The 18083-nt window shown below is 33.0% G+C and overlaps 1 protein-coding gene across 1 annotated transcript; it reads left to right on the top strand.

The window, feature by feature from the left end:
- Positions 1–7115: 7115 nt before the first annotated feature.
- LOC128186159 (transcription factor SUM-1-like) lies at positions 7116–17751 on the top strand. Its single transcript, XM_052855904.1, has 3 exons — positions 7116–8546; positions 14616–14691; positions 16758–17751. The coding sequence occupies exons 1-3, from the start codon at positions 7707–7709 to the stop codon at positions 16916–16918; spliced, it is 1077 nt and encodes a 358-aa protein (XP_052711864.1). The 5' UTR covers positions 7116–7706; the 3' UTR covers positions 16919–17751.
- Positions 17752–18083: the final 332 nt, after the last annotated feature.

Here is an 18083-nt window from a genome sequence, read left to right as displayed (position 1 = left end):
AAGTATCTCTATTAATTAATGCACTCTGAACATGTTAATTGTGATGATATCCACTTATAAAAACAACACGCATTTCTGGAGTAATATGGATTAATCCAAATGGTCGTTTTCGACGCATGCGTTGTTTCATGCTACCCATACTATTATTAGTCCTCTGCATCTCCGCCCACAGAATTGGTACATACGCACTCGGGTGGAGGTTTGATTGATATATACATTGTATATATATATATATATATAGAATAACAGAAAGCCGATTCAAAACTCTACCGGTTTCATTATAATCGTCAGGAGTTATAAAGATATGAAAGTTATGAAGATTATAATGAAACCGGTAGAGTTTTGAATCGGCTTTCTGTTATTTTTTATTATTTAATACTTGTGTGGATTAACTTTACTCATTTTGGATTATATATATATATATATATATATATATATATATATATATATATATATATATATATATATATATATATATATATATATATATATATATATATATATATATTTAGTATTTCAAATCTACTTTAAAAAACTGTTGAAATTTAAACAGTGACGTAATAACTGGGCAGGTGTTCACGAAAACGATGCCCTAACATTACAGGATAAACCTGAGAGTAAATGTGCGATATGAAGACCATTTGGTTTTTTCTGCAAATCATCAGTAAAGAAGCAATATAGGTATAATAAAACTGAATACTCAGTACCCAGTCTTATAATGATGAGGATAGATGACCAAATTTTAAGAAAAGAGGACTCAGCAATAAGTACAGATGTCCTTAAAATTAGCATGTTCAAGTATCTCAAGTGATCGTAAATCCCAAAATCAAATGGAACTGAAAATGAAAAGAATCTTAAAACCAATAACATCAAATAAAATATTTTTATATTTGCCTAATTTAAACGTATTCGTTGTTAAACATATTCGTTGTTAAATATCTTCTTCGACTACATTTATAGCCCAGCCTCCAAACTAACAACAACATTATCATCAATTGCAATTTTGAAATGAAAATCACAATTTTTCGAGAATGTACGAGATACATTGCTCAGTTTCAATTTGAAAGGTTTTTATAGAACAGAAAGAAAATAACTATACGCAATTAAGTTAATTTAAGGCCAGCTCACGTGACCCGTTTCCAATCTTAAGTAGTCTTTATTGATGTTTTTGCAAATACTCAGTGATTCTTTTTCAAATCTTCATTACTTCAAGACATATTGGGGACATTTAACTGAATATATGAAAAACATACAAAACAATTCTTGAAATTGATAATAAACTAAGCGCCATAAAAGGGGGTGGATGGGTTTAGGATCACCCAAGGAATAAAGTTATTGAAAAGGTTATTCCACCTCTCTTATTTTAGAATGGGTCAATTATATTGATAACGGTAGAGATTCCAGCCCTTTAAGTATAAGTGTTCTTGCTTTTAACGCAACTTTGTCTCGACTTTTTCCAAAGCCAAGAATACTGAAAGCTGTGTTGATTACCCCCCCCCCCCCTCCAAACTAAGAAGGGCGAGGGAAAAAAACCTGACAAATATTTGCGCATGAAAGATTGATAGGAAATGATACTTAATTTGTTCAGAAACATATTACATGACTGTATGTATACATTTATCCTCCATTTACTGGAAAAACTGTTCACGTGATTTATGAACGTTAAGTAGGCAGCGTCTTTAATATTAGGCTTTCAGGTCACAGCAAAGTGTGATCAAGTTTTACCAACAAATCTCTTAAGCTTTTAACTATAAAGAAGGTGGGTGGATAGGGCAGGTAAAATGCATATACAAGGATGGATATGATAATGAAAAAATAAAAATATCAGCAAATCTAATTATATGTTTATTTATAAAATCATTCAAAACAATGCGTATGTATATTTAACATGCAATCAATTTCTATAACCCTGAAATGTGCTCAAAACTTGGAATACATGTATGTTCATTCAAACCGGCCTATTTGTATCACAACCTCCATTAAGGGACCTTATATAACTAGGGATTTTAAGTAGTGGATTCGATACCACCAAACCTTAATGCTTTCATCTTAACCTTAACTTCTTTCATCATTTGTTAAAATATTCAAAATTGAATATAGTTAGAAATTGTGCTTTTGCAAACTTGTATTGTACGTACATGTAACATTACCAAAAAGATTTAATAGGGTAAAACCTAAATTCAGACTGTATTTTACGACTAAATCAAATGGGCATTTGCGTTATCGTATTAACCCATATCCTTTAAATTTCAATAAAAAGATATCCAATAAGGAAAAAAAATTATTGGTTATAACAAAAACAATTTTGCAGTCTGGAATTATCTCTATTTTTTAATACGCCTTTGGCCCCAGTGGCATCAATGAAAACAGTTTTAAATATAGCATGTCGTATACCCATAGAGTTTTTACACTATTTGAAGATATTACGGAACAACAACTTAGGGTTGATCATCAATGCGTTATTTTTCTTATCATGGTTTACTGGAAATTAAATGTCTTGCTCAATCTTTTTGTATGCTACGATTACAAAGTATGCATATAAGACTAAATAAAATGTATATCAGATCTCCCGAATCCGAGTTCTAAAGTACATCCCTAATATACAACGCTGATACAATCTCTTTTATATAAACAAATATTTTAAGGCAGTAACGCTACTCCTAGATTCAAGAATTCGCATTATTTCTGAAAACTTTAAGACCCAACTACAAAGACTTCTTCAAAAAATGTACAGGGGTTGTAATCATTTTCAAAGAAATCAAAGATATTCTCTCTAGAAAAAAAGTTTTGAAGTTAAAAAAGCTCACATCAGATTACGTTTCTCGTCTGATCCTTATTCTTTATGTGTGGCTATATAAATGCTTTACCGAAAAAAAACCCCGATTTTAATCTCAATATATGACCAATTATTAAGCCTTACATGAAGCTCGCTCTCTCGCATGGCTGCCGAAATGTAGCCAGTTTTCTCGGCTAGTTGGCTTGAAATAAGATGTCAGTTTCATGCTTTGTGAAATCGCACTCAATTGTCAAATGACCAAAATCTCAAAAGCAGACGATCTCCACAAAGAGTACATTTTAGCTGTTTTATATTCTGTTTATGAGGCGTTGAGTATACGATTTGTTGGTTATGAATTTCTCCCCACGTCCTCTGGGTTTGTGTAAGGTTCTACGCTGGTTGGCGTTCTGTAATTCCCCTTGTTAACGAGCTGTGTAATGAAATTAACTGCCATTGAAGGTAACTGAAGGTAACAAAGAGAGAGAGAGAGAGAGAGAGAGAGAGAGAGAGAGAGAGAGAGAGAGAGAGAGAGAGAGAGAGTATATGTCGTACGTGTACCTTGGATGGACGTATGTCGTAGTACTTTTAAATTGGCTGACTGAAAAAAGAAAACTAGAAATCTAATTTTTTTTTTATTTCAAAAACATTTACAAAAACGAATTGGTATAGTGTAACAGATAAAATATTAGATACTGAAAGGAAGAGCTATGATATAAAGAAAATGATTGTAAATATTGTTTTTAGCAAAAATGACAGCATAATCCTTCTTCTGGGTCCTGACTTGTGATTTATCAACATTAAGTTTTCTTTTCTCTCTCTCTCTCTCTCTCAAATGCAAACAGAAAATGAACTTCTTTCAGCAATAGGTTTTAAAAAGTTGTTAAAATATTGTACATATTAAATTTGCTCGGTGGATGTTAATAGAGCTGAATGGTCGGATTCGGTCGTGGCGGTTGATATAGGAAAAGATATAAAATTTTAAAGCTTATGTATCTGGAATTTTTCTTAGCTTAATAATAGTTTAAAGCTATAAATATAAAACTTTCATCACACTCAGTAATTTCAAAATTTACAATTTTACACTACATGTTTGCTAAACAATAAGAAAAAATTGTAAATAATAATTCTTCAACAAACAATAATTCGGCAATTGAATTGTTGGCATGCGTCGCGTGAACTATTATCTATTTTTCTTTTAACTTCCTTTATATGAATTGTATTTCCCTCGTGAATTGAAATATACCATGAGCAAATTACGGTTTCATATCGAATGTGGCCCTGTTATTCCTCTATAAAGGAAGGAAATGCACAAACACCTGCTCACATCGAACTTATCTTTCTATCTGTTGATTCTTATCTGTGATTAGTAATTATACAATAAAGACCTCTTCTTTTAAATAGGCAAAATATCGATTTAATTTAAAACTTTATCATGACTGTAACAATTAAATGAAAGTTTAATTCAATTGGCCCTTGTGTGATTTTTTGAAAAAAAAATTGAAATCAAATCAAGTCATTGGAGAAATATTTACCCTTAATAACACATTATTTTTCTCACACAAATATCTATAGAGAGTTTATTTAAATTGAAGTTTTTATGGTAGGAGGTAAAATATTTGATGAGGACATATACATTTTTATGTGACTTTTATCAGCAGAAGATATACCGGTAACAATATTTCTAAAATCTTTCACTTCCAAAAATATAAATATACACATACATGCACTAAATCGATGCACGAAAAAGAAAATAATTAGAAAAAAAAACGAAATACAGGGTTTGGAAATTATTAATTTTCTTTTAAAAAGATTAAAGGGACTTGGACACGATCTGAGCTCAACAATTTCAAAATTTATTTTTTCAATTTTTTATGTCTAGAATTGTTAATAAAGACGTTTTCAATGCCTTGACAAAATTTAAAAGTCAAGTATCGAGTTACAAGCGAGTTACAGAGGGCAGAATTCTTTGTTTTGTAAACAAAGCTCGAGTCCGTTAATGTTCACATATTGGTTGTATTGGTATAAGTTTCAATCCAATGTTGCTGTTAGTTGTAATGAAATTATCTATGAACCCATTGAATCAGTCTATCTTGTTTCCACAAGTTATTTTGATAGAGAAATGGCAATTTCTTTACTTTACAGTATTTGTAAACAAACTTATAAGACTCGAGCTTTGTTTACATATCAACAACTTTTCCCCTCTGTATCTCGCTTGTAACGCAACTTCTAACATTCAAATTTTGGCGAATCATTCAAAATACAAAAGTAAACTATTTTATACATAGAAATAAAAAATAAAATTTTCATTTGAAATCGTTTCCAGGTCCCTTTAAATCCAATTGAAGATAATTGAATTTCAACACAAGCTTTAGATGAAAACAAATACAATAAGTACAAGTACACCAAATAATCCGTACCTCCCCCTCCCCTTTAAAAGAGGACCGGATGTCTTAGTCAAAATAAGACTATATTGATTTTCTTGAGAAGAAGAGCTTTGTAATACTATAAAGAAAAAAAAGGAAACAGTCAAATTGTAAAGCTGTAAAATGCATATAACTTCAAGAAGTCATATACAGAAATAAAAGGTATAGATCTGAAAGGTAATTTGTTGACCAGCAGCCTACAATGATAAACCCTCCATTTCACTTCTTCAAGCAAATGTAAATTTCAAAACATCGATAGCAGATCAAATATCAAAAACGCGTTTTAATTGTTAAAACAAACGAACCAAAAAAACCCAACAAAAAACAAACAAGTAAACAAACAAACAAACAAACAAACAAACAAACAAACAAACAAAACAAAAACAAACAAACAACCCCCTCCCCCAATTTTAGACATTGACTTTTCTGCTACACGTTTTCATGTATTGTTTCATTAATTTTTCTTTATATGAAAGACTTCAACATTTGTTTGATTCGAAGGAATTAGTGGATATAAATTGGCAAGGGGAATTACTCTGCATTCGAGACCAGGTTTATTTGTTTATTCATTTTTATTAATTGTTAAAATACAATTCAAGGTCGTAATTTTTTAATAGATAAAAAAAAACTTTTAATAGCATACTTTAATGGAAAGTACATTAATTTTGCAAAATAAAGAGTCATGAACGATATTAAGGTATAATTTCACAAATATTTGCAAATTACTTTTTAAGTTATGCGGATTAATATTGCTGTCCTCAGCATTACACACAATTTGCAGCGAAGAGAATCGGAATAACAATCCCAAGTTGTTTGACGTCCTACAAAAAATACAGAAAAATGATGAATGAACAATTCTTAATGAAGGGGACTATTCTTTTTCTTTTATAATTACTAACTGAATGTAACCAAAAATTAAATCTTGACTGAGTTACGCAAAAAGCCAGTTTCCTCTTCGATCTCACGACATCCTCATTAAAACTTACATAATGACATCATTGTTTTCATTCAGGAGTTCCATAACATTGTCTCCTTTGGCGTGTTTTTGGAGAGGAACTGCGTGAGTTTTTCGGAAAACTTCAAAGAAAAATCTACTCACATTGAGACAAGCTTCGATCCCAGAGCTCATATTTTGAAGCCTCCCCTTTGATTTACACTTGAACTGGCTGATTATAGGAAGGTACTATGATTTGGGTGTATTTTTTTTTCTTTTTAGTACTCCCTCCTACGTTTCATGCTAGAACGGCATTTCTCACCACTGAATAAAAAACACATTCATGTTTTCAAAAGTGGACACTCAAGCGGTAATCAATTTAAAGGGAACATGCACGTGCATTGATGGTTTACTTAGCGCTTTGAGACGAAATGCTCTAAAACGATAGATGCGAAAAGACACTTATATTTTCTTGTTTTTAATGCTTCATTACGTACTCTTTTAATACAATATTCTTAATTATGTTTTCAAAAAATACGATGTTGATAATATCTTTTGTTTTCATCTAGAGGAAAGGGATATCCCTTGCACTTTTTCTTTTAAATACTATTGAGAATCGGAAGTTGTACACGAGTTTTTAAGTGCCAATGAATGTATGTCTCTTGTGGAACCTTTGGTAAATGGAGAATTGAAAGCCCCACTTGAATCACTCAATATTTTTATTCAGTAAGTCGTACTACAAGAGGGATCGTCTCCCCTCATCTTGCTTTCACCTCACATGTGTTTTTACTTTCAATTCACTTTTGACCTCTCAAGTGACCTTTTCCTATATCGTTCGTTTTGCCATGAAAAGGCGTAAAATGGGGGGTGGCTTGAATGCGGAAGAAAATTCATCATCTTTCAGCGAGGGCGTTGATTGGCTGATCGCTAATAATATGTAGTGCTTTGGAAATGATTTAGAATCCAAAAACTTCAAACGCTTCTCACGTAACAAGCCTTGTTATAAATATTCCAATTTCTTGTTATCCCTGCCATTATTTTTAAAAAACGCTACTGAGATATAGCTTTCGCTTCGCTCTCCCAAACAAATTTGCTCCTCGCTGTGTGAATGGTGAGCTTGACAGTTAATTAATTTGAAAATATTTTCCACGTGTGAAATTTATTTTCTTATCGAGTTTCGAAAATTTTAGAACACGACTTGATGACATACGAAAACTTGCTAAACGTGAAAATGGTTCCAGTTAATGGTCTCTGGAAACAGTTTAGCATTTAATGCTAAACGTTGCCTGCAAAAATTCGGCGAGTAAAAAATTACAACTGGCAATTAGAATTTTCAAAGCAACAATTCTGAAACGAAAAACTTTCCGCAGGCAGTTATTTAGGAGGAATTTTGGAAAGTTGCGTTAAAAAGTCCCTTGATTGATTTGAAAACCAAGGGGATACTCTTTGTTGATTTATTAGAGTTTTAATACTCTCCGTGCGAATTTACTTCAGTTTTACTACAAATTTTTCATCATAAACGTATTAAATTGAAAAAGCAGACGATAGCTCAGCACGCGCTCTTTTTATCAAGATGATGATGATGGCGGATTTTCGGAGTTGCCGGTATGAACCAAGCCACCAGAACTATGCTGGACATCCGTTGGTTGCAGGCGAGATGCCAGAAGGGCGCCAATTGACGGATTTATCTTACACCAATTCATCGGGGAACTCCGATTACTACGGTTCGAACAACGTAACATTTCATCGCCATTTCGATCGTCCCTACGGCTCCGAGATGTATCCTTACCAATCCCCCAATATCCCTTCAAGGACATTTTTTTCACCTCTACAGCCTCCATCTTCCGACCTCTCGAGCGTCAAATCCGAGTTTTGTGCCCCACCGAAAGATCAACGCCAATATTCTGAAATGAAGGATGCCAAAAATGAGAAAGAGATCGAGTGTGAAGTTAAACTGATAAAAGGTGAATCTTCCTTTGAAAAATGCAATGAAAATCATGGTTCCGAGTGCAGTTCGCCATCAAAAGAGGATTCTCTAGACAGAGACAGTCTGGGTTCGGACGATGGAGAGGATAGTGTCCCCCACGTTCTAGCCCCGGGTTTTCACGGACCAAACCGAAGGTGTCTTCTGTGGGCCTGTAAAGCCTGTAAACGCAAAACTGTGGCCATCGATCGAAGGAAAGCGGCGACTCTTCGGGAACGAAGAAGACTTCGGAAAGTCAATGAAGCGTTCGAAACGCTAAAACGACGGACGTGTCCGAATCCCAACCAAAGACTGCCGAAAGTAGAAATTTTACGGAACGCCATAGAATATATTGAAAGTCTGGAAGAACTGTTACACGGCAATAGAATTCCCCGGACAGATGACCACGTAAACGACTCAGGGTCGACCAGTGGCAGTTCCGACTACATGGTAAGTTTCTCATTTTTTATTTTCATTTTTTTTAAAGGTATATCTCACTTGGTCTCCCAGTAGAGTTCAGAAAAGGTACGGGTTGTATTGTTCAACCCAGCCCTCTTTAATGTCATGACTTTTTTCTTTATATGTACATTTCAGAATTCTACATTGATAGCGAAAATATCTGCCTTTCTATCTTTCAATTTTACTTTCTTTTCATATTTTTTTTTAAAACGAAAAAAATTATAGCAAGTACACGGTATACGTTGGGAAGCATTTCTGCTATAAAGCCAATGTTATGTATTTCTTTACGATCAGTATTTTTAATCAAAATGAAACTAGACACAGAACAAAAGATAAATCCACTAAAAGTAAAACAAAAAAATGGAAACGAAAATGCTATGATTTCTTCAACGCAGCAAATATTTACAAAGCTTTAAAACTAATTCTTATCCAATATTGTTGAGAAAGCAATGCTATCGTTTTGACATCAAAGGTTTGAAAGTTGCAAAATAATTATCTGCATATGTCAAACAAACTTCGAACGAAAATTTAAGTTCCGTAGCGTTAAAATAGGTGCACTAAGGGTGAAAAAAATCCCAGAGATAATACACTGTTATTCCGAAAGATAATCTATTTTAAAGTGAGATAAGCCTTGATGAATTTCATATTCTTGGTGAACCGAGATAAAATAAAAAATTGGACTCAATTCCGTAATGTACATTTGTTTATTGTTCGATGACATATATTGTTTTCGGGAAAATAAGCAGATTTTCAGATTGCCGCTTTAATAGTTTCTCACTGTAAATAAACATTCAAAAACGTCACAAAAATCGAAACAAATGCTGGAATTTAGTGTATCTCCATCATTAAAAGAGACTAGGGACTAGTTGAAAGTTTTAAAACCAACATTTAATTTTTTTTTTATTTTTCTCTAGGTTTTTGCAAACTATATCATAATTTTTAACTACAGTTGTTTTCAAAATGTTATAATGACTAAAAAAATTAAACTGGAAAAAATAAGTAAGTGTTAGACTAATTCATAGCATTCTGCTATCTTCTTTCCTTTTGACAGGCTAAAATCATCATTATTCTTCGCAGAAGAAAAAATGATATGTTTTTGATAAGAAAATGAAAGCCATAATTTGTTATTCCAGCAATAACTATATCTCTGGGCAGGCAAGTAATTGGAAACAATATATGTGCACCCCGTGCGGAACAAAAATATGGCATCTCCAACATTTATGAGGTGCACCCAATTTAATGAAGTAAGAAAATAAATATTCCTGTTAGGATAAAAGAAAACTAGCCATTAATCAGTGGCTACGAAAATTAGGAGTTTATTAAGAAATTGTTCAGACGATGGACGAAGTCGCGTGAAAAAGAGGCTATTCCTGTGGAGACGGTTCTGAAATTAGCATGACCCTTCTCATGTTCTCGAAGACTTTTATTAAAGAAAGTCGTGAAAATATTTTCTTTAAAATTAGCTTGATTTATATCCAATATAAGTAACTTCTCTAGGCTTTTGACACTTGTTAACATTTGCAAACAACGAAAATCTGCTCAGCGTCAAACCGTGACAAAACATCCTCACGCATGCGGTTTGATGAATGAGCTAGAAAATGGATAAAGTTTTTTTTTGTTTCACCCTATTCGTGATACTATTTGAAAAAAAAAGATATCTGGACAATTCTCTGATGTACCAGACCTTGCGTATTAATCTAAAAATTTGTTAAATTCTGTAATTAATGATTTTTTTAAACTGAAGAAAAATATGGAAAAAACGACTTTAAAAAAATCATTCATCAGGTTTTCTTCATAATACAATTAAATTTGTTTGAATATGAATATTAAAATGATATTGCTAAGCCTTATATAAAATATAGTCTATCAAAGTGAAATCTGTTTCTATTTAAACGATATTAAAAGTGACAAATTCTATAAATCAGAGAAATGAAAACACTGTCATTTTCTCGCTACTTATCAGAGGCACCCCTGACCACGAGCTCCTTCTGTCAACACGCTCTCTGATTAGCGGGAATTAGACACAGTCGATTTTTAATGACCACAATTGCCGCTAATCAACTCCCGCGGGGCCCTAAAGCGAGAGCCTGAAATTCTTAAGTCTCACCCCAAGATTTATCAAACCGTGTAAAGATGCTACGGAGTTCATCTGTCAGTGTCCAAGTTCGTTAATTCCCGTTTTTTATACGAGTGTCAATTTCGATTCGTAAAATTTATGTGACGACCACTTGAAGGTGTTAATTGGTGAATACATAAATATATTATATAGAATGAGTCATTTAGGTAGGTAGGGTGGCAAATACGTTTAAAATTATGAAAATTATCATCGAAGAGAAGTTCGAATTCTTGTGTGTTGGAAAAAGAAAATAGAACATCTATTTCAGTGGAAAATTTCAAAGGGAACGAAAACTCGTAAAAATATTTAAATATCTTGTAGCAAGAACACCATCAGAGAAAAAATTAAATCGAAACATAAAATCTACTTTGATAATTAAAATTCATCTTCTTCATCATACATGCCCCACATCAAACAAGACTCTCTATCGGGTCAAAGCTTTCATCTAATTAATAAAAGCCCTATCGACGGGACGATTTAGATAGCACTTCATTGGGGATTTAAGACCGACGGTTCGATAAATTCTAGATAAAATATTCTCATTAAATCAGTCTAAATTTCTTCATCAATGTCCCTTCTCCTTCTCAGATAAACATAGTTAGCATTATGTCAAGGGTTGTGCCAAAATATTTGGCTCGGGAACACCGACAAGTCGACAACGCGTATTTAAAGTTCTTTAACGACATTTCCTTCCGTTTTTTTTTTTTCTCATTTAGCAGCAAAATGCAGCAATATTTGACCAGGAACATGTTTAAATTGGATAACATGTTCAGATACATCAGATCCCACCATGCTGATGAAAATTACTTCTGCTCCCTATGGATTGATTAAATTTACTAACAGGAAAAGACGGCCATGACGGTCCCAAAAACTCGCAGACAGTAGAACATATATTGAAAAACCATATGCGAGCGACGTTAACGATTCCGAAATCTGATAAATCTTTGCTTCTTTAAGATTATAATCGCTGCTTCTTTGCGATTACTACTGAGATCCCATAAAGATAATATTTTTATTTCATGTTATAAATAAGGTTTTCTCATACGGGCTATTTCTGAAGTCCTTAGTTTAACGGAAGTTATCTTTTGTTCAAACCGGCACATTAACGTGTTGCAAATCAGACAATAGAATAAAGACTTTGCCGTTAAAATTGATCAATGCACGATATTTGCATGTATATTAGCTGCAGTAAACATTTTCTGAACTTTGTCTTCATGGGAAAATGGGCATAGTTTAATTATTCAATTCTACGTAAAAATTATAAAAAAAAAAAACCCGGCAAAAACGAAATAGTGACATTTTTTGGACATAGAGATAAGGAAACACGGAAGAAAACTGAGCACCCTTGGACAAAAATACACTATAAGATTAATTTTTAAACTGTATCAGGATGCTCGATAAATAATTCTAGAATATCTAAATTCCAATGCACAAACTGATATAGTCAGAATGTGTTATACGACGAAATTCTTCCACTATTGCACTAATTAACATATCAAGTAATTTTGCTACTTATTTCAAAATTTGGTTTGTTGTTTAAAGTTCACTCCAGGAATTTTTGTAACGGATTGTGAGTATACATATATTATGTTACATAAAACAAAAAGATCCAGAAACTCGTAATGAGGCTATTTGAATGCAACATAGTCTCTGCAAAATATGATGGATGCTATATTTTTTTAAACCGCGAAATATATTTGAATGTGATTAATTGCTAACTTCAGTTTCAATCACTGCCATAATATTATTATAATGGCTGCACTGATCACGTGGGCAGTGTATCGAACACGTATTTGAGGGTGCATATATGATTATGTCATGATTACTTATCACGTGATTTGGAAAAAAGTATTTTTTGAAACGAAATCTTGTAATTCATATTCTTTTTAGCTATTTAGAAGATTAAAATAGCCTGGCACTTAAACAATATTTCCTTTCTGAGAGAATATTTACGTAGTCTCGCAGTTTGACATGTATTCACACCCGATTAATCTCAAGAGCAGAGTGAATCGAGAGAAGCGCAATTAGAATGGCGCTTCCTTTCTGGTCCGCCTGTTTCCTCTGCAGTGGGTTTCCTAATTATCATATTCTTCCGTTTTGAAATTCTCCAAGGGGTGAATTTTTCAATGACTTCCTTTTGTCTTTTATCACTGTTCTATATGTTTTTTTTCATTTTTTCCCCACTCTGGATCAAATTGAACAATCATAAAATCTTTCAAGACTGATGCTAAATCTTAAATGATCTTTTAAATAAAGAAACAAAAAATACATATTTGTTCATATTGCAGTATTGCAACCTTCATTAAATTGTTAAATTCTATACGACCTAGAAGGTGTATTACAAAAAACCTTGAATTTTAATAAAGCGAAACGCGTTCGTTGTGATAAAAAACATTGCTATATGTTGTAGAAAAAAAGACTTTCTATGGATCTAATTATTTGTATGATTCAATTTGATTCTTTTGCAATCTTAAATGATATAAATAACGCAAACTCTTAACAAAAACTGTGATGAGAAAGAAAGGACCATGATTTTATTAGACGCTACAAACCAAAAAAGTAGTCTTAGACATGGTTTTGCTGAATTATTCCGCAAAAATAAAAAAAATAAAACTAAAGCAAAATTTAACAAAAAGGAGATTTAGTTTGCATTTAAATTTTGAAAAAGAAGCTATTATGTTGTACAATTGTTTTCATTTCATTCACAAAGAACCATTGATGAATTTCACAAACTTCTATTAAAATTTGAAGCATTTGACATTTTCAGCAGAAATTGAAAGTTAATATAAATCGCTCGAAAGACAAGAAAAGAACGCACATATTAATTTGCATCGACATACAATAAATAATATTGGTCTTTCTTAAACTAATTATGATATGAAATCTGATATGTCATATATATAAATTACACCATGTAATAAATGAACAATTTTGATAAACCTTATTATGCTGATATAAAATTTAAACATCTACAATAATGCATGCGCACTTTACGTTGGGATTTGTCAAATTTACATGTAAACCAATTGAATATCACGGAAATTGAAATGATTAAACTGTTTGTGTATGTTCCTATCTCTAGCTGAACTCATTAAACTGTTCATCAATAGAGTCCTTGATTGAAAAGCAAACACCTGTCCTTTTTTTGGAATTAAATTACAATAATTGTTAATTTCAATTATTTAAGTGATCATTTATTCCATATTTAGTTTTCCATTTCATTAAAAGCCCGGACACACGTGTAGTTTTAATTCGAAAGTAAAAAGGGCCTTTGGAACCAAATGATACATCATTGAAACAGTCCTTTGAATTCGGCATCCCCAAGCACTTACAGAATATGCATTGTCGGAAATTTTTCTGAGTGATGCTCACTTGATGAAATTCAATTCTGAGTGCTGAAGAGAAAAATAGGATAAAGTCTTCAATCCCGCTCTTTCGACCGTCATAATTTTTGGTTCACACAACACAAGAAGGCGCTGTGTTTAATAAGTGCCTGGAAAATCCTCAATTGTTATACATCTAGCATAAAAACAAAGGTTACATAATATAAGCATGCATATATAGTGGTTAAATATACATGTAACAAAGAAGAGTAAACTAAAGTGAATGAATATCAGTATCATTTTATATGATAATCTTCCGGCATCTCATTTTCAAGGCAGCAATACGATGAACATTTCATAAGATGAAGTTTAAAATCAATATTCAAATTTCAGATGTATTTTGTTTTTTAATGGCGAAGTGTACATCCCCAACAGCTTTTCTTCTGTAATATACCTCTTACTCATGTTAACGTTGGATTTTTTTTCTTTAAAATATCATATCCATTCCCTTTGGTGTATTATATGATTATATATATTATATCTATCATATTTATTCATTTTTCTAAAACTTTGGGAATTAAAAAATAAAAAAACCCTAAATTTCTTGTTTACTATTTACAGACTGTCAATAGTCCCCAGTACTACGACAAACTCCATCACCTAGGCGACGTACATCCGGGGTACACCCACGGCAATGGTGAGTCTCTCTCTCTCTCTCTCTCTCTCTCTCTCTCTCTCTCTCTCTTTTGGACGCGTGGGTTTTCTCCGGGCAATCCGGCTTCCCCCCACATCAATGACCCCCTCGCGCTAACATCCATGCCAACGAGATGTTGACGAACTTGTTTATCGTTGTGAAATAAATCAAGTTCATTCTCTCTCTCTCTCTCTCTCTCTCTCTCTCTCTCTCTCTCTCTCTCTGCAAGTACTAAAAATTAAAATATAAATGCATCGTGTATACAATATAAATATGATACACTTTTATCAAATAATATTTCATTATCCTGACTGTGTCCTGATTGTGTCATTTTTCGGCCAATAGCTATAAAATATTTTGATTCTGTTGTAACCGATAATTGGTTGTGTACACTTGTATAAAGTCTTATGAAATTCCCCCTGAAAAAAAACCATCTAGCACATTATTTAAAAAAAATAAATTAGAAATGCTTCTAGGAAATTTCTATTTATAATACATTGTATTTTCAACGATGTTTTCCTTAGTTGGAAATTCCAGCAGCATGCTACAGGATACGAAAACCCGGCTAGCTTTAAATTTCTTCCTGTATTTTCTTTACAGTTTTATATACTTAAAACCAGGTATCCTCATCAGCGTTGAAGTTCCATTAAAACATTTGGCATTTTACATAATTCTTTTTTTATGGCGTCGAAAGACAAATTGTGCCTTAATTCCTGCCTGCATGAGCCCCCGTCTGTTGTATCTATTTTGTTCTGAAGAATTACCCTGCATAAAGATGCGCTTTGTCAAAAAAGAATAGGATATATCAACTCAGAATGCATTAAGGAGTTGGAGTTAATTGATACGTTTGCCAAGCGGACCGCTAGGCAAGATACGACGCATAATAGAATTTACCCCTTTACTAGACTCTGTCTTTATAGGTATTATTACATTTTAAATTTTGAATACAATATGAAATGAAATGCGCGGTATTTCGAAATTCTTTACATCATTAACTAAAAGTTTTGATTTGCTTATACGCACACTTCTAAGAAAATACCATGTTCAAACTTTTGTGAAGAGCACATTAGATATATGCAAGTGAAATAATGGGCTTTTATGCACAATTTAAAGAAAAGTTTCTGGGAAGTGAAAAAACATGTAGAACAGATTTCAGTTTTAGACAATTTCATTGCAAGCAACTCTAAAAGTACTTTCACCTTTTATATGATAACATGCATTGCGGGGTCAATTTTGTGTTGAACGGTTATTTATTTGCGGCTCACTCATGACAAATATGTTGTTATTTGTGGCAAACAGTATCATGTTATACACAGTAGTTCCGTGTTTTTAAACTTTAGAATTACTGTTTGTGTTGATTCAGTGTAGAGACGACATGATACAGCCTGTTTATTGAGGAATTTTATTCACTGAAATATAGATATATTTAATACTTTCCGGCTTTTTGGTGCTAAACGTGTACATCCAATAAACGTAATGATTGTAATTTCTGAATTCCTTCCAAGATCAGTTTATAATTGTTACAATCATTGTCAATCTGCTTTTTTACGTATGTATGCGTGTAACTTTTTCCACACCATAAAGCGTTGCATAAGAATTGATTTTCTTCTGCATGTATTTTTATTCTAGGATTCATTAGAAAGATATCTTTTTTTTTCGTTTCAGAAAACGATTAAATATTTGATATTATTTTACAATGCTAAATTGGTAAAATGTATGTAAATAAATGAAACTTTGAATATTTTAGTGTAAGCTCAAGGAACAAATCAAAATAAAGTGTTTTAAATCAATAACTCTAATATACTCTTCTCACAAAAATAAAACAAGTATTTGACCCCCCCCCCCTCCGAAAAAAATCAAAACACAGAGCTGTTATGCTAAAACTACAGTAATACACACTTTAGCGAAGTGCCTCGGACACACAGGTTTTATTCTTTATATATAAACGTCATTCATTTTATCCGAAAAAATCAAAATACTGTCTAAGATTTGTAGGAATTGTAACTGGTTTTGATGAAAGCATGAATTCAGTATAAGCATGTTATAATGTATATTAATTATATTTCAAGGTTACGAACATCACCAACAGACATCTGCGCAAGCGCAGCAGCAAGCACATTGCGGAAACGTCTCCAGCTTGGACTGCCTGTCCTTGATCGTGGAGAGCATCAGCCCAAAGACTTCCGCCGGAATGATGACCGGGATCTCGCCACCAGAACGCCCTCTGTAGGCAAAGATGGCGATCCCAACCACGAAACTCTTTAACTGCATTGCTATGTGTGGCTGCGCCTTAACACTGAAGGCAAGAGGAGACATATTCTCAATGCCACTTCCTTGCATTGCAAGAGACTTGAGAAAAGAGGGAATGGAGACTTCGGGTTGTGATCTGAATTTATCGAAAATATTTCCACGGTTTTTTCATTCATGGCAACCACACGCTGGTATTGGTCTGCAAGTACCTCCTTTTATTTGGTTTGGCGGGCTAAGTTTTGATTACAGTTAGACCCGATGACCGCTGAATGTCAAGTTTGGTGAAGAGTTTATGACTGTACATAGACAATAATTGTCTCGTAGGCCAAGTATGTAGACGGAAGAACAGTTGGTGTGCTGAAACCCATTATGCAAGAGGAAGGGGAAGAGATAATCAATGAGTATTTTCCTAATTGAAACATTGCTGTTTATAGCACATTCTTCGGAAAAAACTGAGCTTAAATTGTCACTGTGCAATCGAATTTAGAGTGGATTCATGTATACTTATCTGTCATAAGGAACTCTTTTGTGTTTTTTAGCTTTTTTGAGTTTAGAGTGCGATGATAGTTTTTTTTTCCATCATTACTACGCAGTTATTCTTTGATATGTTTTATAATTAATGGGCAGCACGTGAATTAAGTTGCATTATTTTCAATGTTCAAATGCAAATAGTAAGGATGCAATGAGTTTGTATATATTATGAATTGAAAGTTTTCATAATGAATAATGATATAATATCTTTTTATATGACATGAAATGAATAATTTTGAAATAAAACAATATTTTGACAAATAAAATCTTAATTTCCGGTTTGCGGAGAAAATAACAAATTCCTCTTTGCCGTTAAGTCACACAGGTTGTCATATATTACTCACCCCCCCCCCCCCCCCCCCCCAACCACCACCACCAATGTGGACAAGTTACATGTCCCTGATGTTTAAACATGCAAGCGCACCTGCAAAAAGCGGGAACAAAATCAGAAAATCAAATGTAAAAAACTTCTTCAAACAGTCTAAAGTTTAAATTTTGATTTGACAGGTGAGTTTTGTCAGGCTGAAAAACAAAGAGTGGGTTTGATCACGTCATCAAATCCTTGACTGTTTACAAAACACAATGCAAAAACCAATTCCTCCACATCCCCGCTA

Source organism: Crassostrea angulata, chromosome 5 (assembly GCF_025612915.1).
Source record: "Crassostrea angulata isolate pt1a10 chromosome 5, ASM2561291v2, whole genome shotgun sequence".
NCBI classification, from domain to species: domain Eukaryota; kingdom Metazoa; phylum Mollusca; class Bivalvia; order Ostreida; family Ostreidae; genus Magallana; species Magallana angulata.
This window is presented reverse-complemented; position numbering and strand designations above follow the sequence as displayed.

Bases quoted from the DNA above. Each gene is read 5' to 3' on its own strand.
- LOC128186159 (XM_052855904.1), top strand. From the start codon at position 7,707: ATGATGATGATGGCGGATTTTCGGAGTTGCCGGTATGAACCAAGCCAC. The intron at 8,547-14,615 runs GTAAGTTTCTCA...TACTATTTACAG, and splicing joins GTGGCAGTTCCGACTACATG to ACTGTCAATAGTCCCCAGTA. The intron at 14,692-16,757 runs GTGAGTCTCTCT...TTATATTTCAAG, and splicing joins GGGGTACACCCACGGCAATG to GTTACGAACATCACCAACAG.